We start from the raw sequence: 6466 nt of genomic DNA on the forward strand, positions 1-6466 counted from the left end.
TGCCTTGCCGGCCATGTTTTTCCCCTAGCGCAGTGGATGTAGGTGAAAATAACTAGATTTGAATATTATAACTTATAACATGTACTGAGTGACAGTTGTATGAAGTGGAAGGAGGGCAACCTGAGGTGGAGGAAAGGAGAACAACCTGATGATGGGGACAGGGCGACATAGAGGTGATTTATTCATGGCCACCTCTTCTGAGAGTAAGGCATCTGGCTTTCGATATCTAGAACTTACCATTGCTTGGAAAATTACTAAATACTTATTTATTCCTATTATCCACAGTTATCTATTAACTTAGGTTCTGTCGAGTACATCATTGCAAGACGTATACTATTAAAACCTTTGACACTGCACGAAGAATAATTTTGCTACAATTTATGTTATTCTGATCAATGATACACAACCCAATAAACACCTTTGATTTACATTTGATAAAAAGAAACTAATAGCAAGAGAATTTGGTTTCAAACGTTTTGAATAACTGATAATATTTTGACTAGGAAAAATTTGATTTAAAATAGTATGCCTTATGCAGTAATGTGGGAATAAGGAAAAAAAACTATACGGGTACAGCATTGATCAGTTGCTAATAGCCGAAAAAGATACAGTCTTGTGTGACGCACATGGATCACAAGCTGACTTACAAAAAGAAGAGTTTTCTACACACTTTCCAATGTTTTATAAGCTCAAATAAATTTCACTTTCATGTACTTTTAATCTTGTTTCGATCAACGTTAGTTTGTACCTGTACTACAATAAATATTTATATCGCAGAGATTAAGTGTGAGCACAGGAAATGCTTCTGGTAGCCTGAAGGCCTCTTTATTGTCCAGATGAGGTTAAATTATGGACAACAAGGTGGATACAATACAGTTACTTCTTTTATTTAAGGGCACACATTTTGGTCTTATTCTTAAGCTATTGTATGTGTGTGTGTGTGTGTGTGTGTGTGTGTGTGTGTGATTTTTTTTTTTTTTTTTGCTAGCTATATTGCAAATGCTGACTGAAATTTATGTGATTATTATTTTTTTTTTTTGCTTGCTATATTGCAAATGCTGACTGAAAAAATCCTTAAAGTACAGTAACTTATACGTCCCTTTTATTTGTTGAAAAAAACATTCGAAACCTGAGGCCTGTCTTACGAACGACGCCTTTACTGGTATTGTTACACCTCAAAATATTATTCCGATTCATGTCTTATATGAACTGAATCAGTTGGTGCTGCACGTTACTTGTTATGAAGTATCAACGTTGTTTTATTCTGATATTCTGTCATATCCTTTTCAGGGGGTAGGACCATAAAAAATGAGACCTTTAAATTATAGGTTTGTGTCCAAACTGGAAATACATATATAATGGTAAGGTGTATGCGCCCTATGCTTAGGATGCATTTGAGTACTGCTGGGTTTTAGGGAATAATATGCTCAGATTCTGGTGCACAAAAATAAATATGCCAAAAAAACAATTACATATGCTCTACTAAAACTAGGTAAGTACCCACGTTCGTTCTAAAATCACCTTCCCCATAACTATTTTCTACATAAATACTAACCGAAAAGACCTCTCAGAGTGTGAAACTATTGCTCCGTTCAACTGATGGAAGGGCCGAATATCTGACTGTTCTGTCACCTTGACCTACGTCAGTTACTGTCCAACTCGAATAACTTTATTCTTGTCTAACCCTTAACACTTCCATCAACATTGGTTAAATTAGATCAAACTGGCGTTACCCAGTGACCTTGGCCTTTGACATTTCCCAGTGACCTTGACCTTTGTTTGTTCTCAAAATTGGATTAGTGTCCTTGTTTTAAGTTGAACCTTTCCCCAATCTCTAGTCTACATTAGATGAAAACTGTTGAAGTTCACCTTGCCATGTGACCTTGATGTTTGACCGGCTGCTTTTTTTTAAAACATTAGATTATTGTCTTGGGAGATCCTCAGCTCATACACCCAGGTTGATTGAAATAAAAACAGAACGGTTTTAGTTTTTCTCTTACACACACATGGGTCAGACTTTGACCTGGTCCTGTGCCCTGGACTTTTAAGTGATTGTTCCCAGTACAGAATTCCTTCATTCTTATCTCATCCTAAATTCCCTCACCATGGTTGGTACACTCAGACCAAAATATTTGAACTGACCTTACCCTGTTTCCTTGGTTTTGGCCTTTTTCCTGTGATGTTGACCTTTGATTGTCCTCAAACTTGCATACTCTATTGTTGCCGTATCGTCAACCTTTCCACAATGTTTGGTTTAAATTGGATAAAAACTGTTTCAGCTGCCCGTGACCTCTGATCCTCAACTTTGATCTGTTGTTCTAAAAAAGCAGTATCTTTACTCCGTGACTGCCTCTCTACCGCCTCATCTAGCTTGGTTAAAATCGGATAAACTGTTTATTTTTTAAAGAAATATTTTAGCAGGTCGAACTTTAACGTTGACCTGTGACCATGACTTTTGACTGAATGTGCTCAAGATTCAGTCACTCCATTCTTGTCTTACCCTCAGCTCTTCTTCAAACTTTCGTCTAATATTCGGTGAAAAGTTTTAAACTGATTTTGCTAGGTCAGGTTTGACCTTGCCCTTTACCTTATCCTTTAATCTGCCCATTGGCTAACCCCCAACCTTGCACCAAGTTTGGTTAACATCGGAAGAAACTAGATTATTTTCTTAAACAAACACAAACACACACACACACACACACACACACACACACACACTGCTCAAAGCATTACACCGCTCTCACGCCGCAAACGAAGGTGTAAAAATACAAACTAGCTAGAAAGTGCAGAGAGAGAGAGCATACCTCCTCCAATGCCATTGCCTCCAGATCCGTGGATATAGTCTCCGGATCTGGATCCGTCTCAAAATTTAATTAATTCTTTCTTGGTCCATGGCTCACCTCCCACAAAATTTCATACAAATTCACGGATAATTTTTGGAGATATTGTGCGGGATGTTACGGGTCGGGATCTGGATCCGCCCGAATATATAAGTATTTTATTCCTTGGCCCATGGCCTGCCCTTCCACAGAATTTCATCAAAAACCGTTCGTTACGTTTTTAGTAAAGTTGCTAACAGACAAACGAACAAACAAATGCCGGCAAAACCATAACCTCCTTGTCGGAGGTAATAAACCTCCACAGTGGGAAGCGTACTTTCAGTCAGTATAATTTTCACACTGTTTGTAAACATCTTCAAACGAAGCCATGTTTCTTTAGAATATACGTACAGTATTAGCATCATCTCCGAAAATCAGACACACATGCTAACACATTTGTTCAATACTCCCATCTGGCTTTGAAATGTCTCTACAATATAGTTAGATATTATCAGAATTTATTGCGGGACACATTAATTTTTCAAGACCCTAACCTAAAAGCTTCTCATCAGAAACAACCTTATCACGTTCAGCCATGTCTGTACACTTTTTATAATCGATATCGAAATGACACAATACTAACACAGTCAGCCACACCAGCACCACACCAACACCTTCAAGAACACCAACACCACACTGATACCGTCAGCCACACCAGCACCACACTAAAACCTTCAGCCACCCCGGAACCACACTAAAACTCTCAGCCACCCCGTAACCACACTAAAACTCTCAGCCACCCCGCCACCACACTAACATCGTCAACAGACGCCAAAATGTCGAGACTTACCAGCAGAGAGAGGATGACCAGGCAGTGGAGACTGAGGTAGTCAGCCGCGCAGGGTCAGGTGGTCAGCGAGTCATTCAGCACGGGGACTCAGTATTTATTGTGTACGAACATATCCACACCTCGTACAAGGACCCTTTCATTCTATGGTCAGTTATCTATGACCTACATTAATGTTCTGCTTGTAACTTTATCTAGACTAAACCAAGCCAAGAAACTGAATACTTTTGAGTAATACGGAAGCTGTTAGAATGTGTTTGAAGGAAACTTTCGAGATTGTGTTGAACCTATTAATATTGCGTGGAAAATAATGACGCAAAGAAAATATTCGAGGGTATTTTTACTAAACTTAGTATTGCTTAGGCCAACTGATATTGTCAGACTGAGGCAGTGGCTGAATTGGTAGAGAGGTGGCTTGCAGTCCTAACGGACCCAGGTTCGTATCCCTGCTGGGACAGGGAACAATTTAAGGATTTGAATTTCATTAAAGCAGACTTTACTAACTTGCCAGAAGGCCCACTAACATGTCATAAAAATACCCAAACTAATACCAGTACACCTGTATTGTATGAGACAGCCCTAGCATGTATTCAGTGTGGACGGTGGGTGTTAGCGCAGAAGTGGTGACATGTGGAGGTTTATGGAATATAGAAGGACTACTGGACCTTGAGAACGGGCTGTGGTGCCTATGCACTTTTTAATGGATAGTTAATGGTGTAAATTATTGGTAACCTTTCGTCAGAAAAAAATATTGTTTAAGCAAGCCTTAAACACTACCTTCACACACACACACACACACACACACACACACACACAGAATGTGGTTGTGAATGTATGAGTAATACTGCACCAGATATGTTTAAGCACTTTTATGATTAACATATCTCTGTTTAGGGATAATAATAGCCATTTGTTTTTAATAATATACTTTGTCTTCGTTAATTGCACAAATAGTGTGGAATATAATAACAGATAAGTATACTGAGTCATGAAAATGAAGTTACTTGGATACTATTTTTAACATATTAGCGTCACGTTCTACATGTTTCAGCACAAATAGTGTGAGTCTGCCCTTTGGTTTTCTAAAACCATTCCTAATTATCATTTACTGTTTCCTTTCGTCGAGTTACTTTCGATTGTCTTATTCTGTATTAATTAAACTTTTAATCTGATTATTAAAAGTACTCACTGTTTCTTTTGTATTAGTCATGATTTGATGTTTGCATTAATAAAGCTATCATTGCAGGACACCCATAGCTGCTTTCCAGTGTAAGCAGCAGGAACTGTACATCTCATTCCATTCCAGTCAAACATACTGTTATATTTCCATTCCCAGATGCTAAATTTTGCAGTTCATCTAAACTGATACTCTGTGCTTATTGTAGGTTTTGGTAACTTCAGTCTATTGCTTTCACTATCCTTAGTTCATATAAGTATTTCAAGTATTTAAAGTGCAGTTTATCAGTTTGTCTCAGTGTGGGGTGTTGTCTTCCTTGAAACTCCTTGGATCAATTTCACATCTCTCATCAGTGGCATGAGGACCTTTGCGTTAAGATCAGGTTCAGATGACTAGCTTAATTCACGATTAATGCGGGTACAGGGTTATATCTTTGTGGGGAAAAAAAATAATCTTTCTTCCAAACACATAGCATGGCTGCATTTGCCAACAAATACCATTAAGCAATGCCGGATTTTTTGTCCTGACCAATTTATACCATTAACTGAGCCAGCTGCTTGGGTATGTGTTGTTCGTTCATTACTGGATTGAGGAGCATTAAATTAGAATGAGATACTGTCTTCATTTAGATTACAGCCTTGGAGAGGAACAAGAAAACATATCTCCACGAAAAGCACGAGAAAGCTGGCGATCCATCCTCCCGCCAGCAACAAAAACATTCCCTGCAAGAATAACATTAAGAAGGAATTAGTGATTTATTGAGTATACATATATTGTAACTCTCTCAGTACGATAATGACCGTTTAAGCCGCTGTTTTTCAACATCTTGACGACTGTAATCATCTCTGAGTAGATTCGTCAGTTTAAGGAGGATCTGTTCTTCAACTAATTCCGATGTGATGGCAGCAAGAAGTAATTTAGAGACGTTCTCGTACTGAGGTGCCTAAATACCGTAATTGCTGGATCATAAGAATAATATTAACGATACGAGGTAGGCACCCGCCAGGAAGGTCGGAATGATGGATTCGGCGCTGCTGGCAAAGTACAGTCAGAGAAACAAGTATCTTCCCAGGTCCGTCTGAAGAAAATTGACTATTGGCGAAATAAAATAAAAACCCAGTCTCTACCAGTGCGTTTTTCAGATGGTTCGACTTTTCCGCTAAGTTTTCGTCAAACTTTGGGAAGATACTTGTGTCTCTGACTGTACAACACTTGCAGAAAATGATGGAATTGGATGGTGTAGACTTACACCGGCTAGACCGGAGTCGTCATCACCATTTGTCATTAAAAGTTCCATTAACCTTGCATGAATTCGCTCAAACAGGCTAAATGCAAGTCGTCTTGGTATTTATTTATTTATTTTTTTTTTGGCAATATGTAGATTTTTTTTGGTTTATAATATGGCCCGAAACTCTCCGACCTACATGCAGTGTTACAGAATGATGGGTCATTTTCAGTAGTGATGGGCAATACTCGATTTTTTCTGTAATCGATTATTTCTATTACTTTTGTGGTCAGTAATCGATTAGTAATCAATTACTTTTCGATTACTTTACCTTAAAACAGATATTATATGGGTATATTGGTAATGTACAGTAGGTTGTAAGATAAAATGTTATAGTT

At 38.3% G+C, this 6466-nt stretch overlaps 1 protein-coding gene across 1 annotated transcript in view; it reads right to left on the bottom strand.

Annotated features, from left to right (window-relative positions):
* Window positions 1-5137: 5137 nt before the first annotated feature.
* Window positions 5138-6466, bottom strand: part of LOC145402686 (glutamate receptor 4-like) — a 20139-nt gene continuing 18810 nt past the window's right edge. Inside the window, exons 8-9 of the mRNA XM_080274660.1 lie at window positions 5478-5565; window positions 5138-5208 (exon numbers count right to left, since the gene is read on the bottom strand). Of these exons, the coding sequence (XP_080130786.1) occupies window positions 5138-5208; window positions 5478-5565 (159 nt within the window). The remainder of the gene's footprint in view (window positions 5209-5477; window positions 5566-6466) is intronic.

This window comes from Coenobita brevimanus, chromosome 58, assembly GCF_032717465.1.
Source record: "Coenobita brevimanus isolate Jiangsu-jjx chromosome 58, ASM3271746v2, whole genome shotgun sequence".
NCBI lineage: Eukaryota > Metazoa > Arthropoda > Malacostraca > Decapoda > Coenobitidae > Coenobita > Coenobita brevimanus.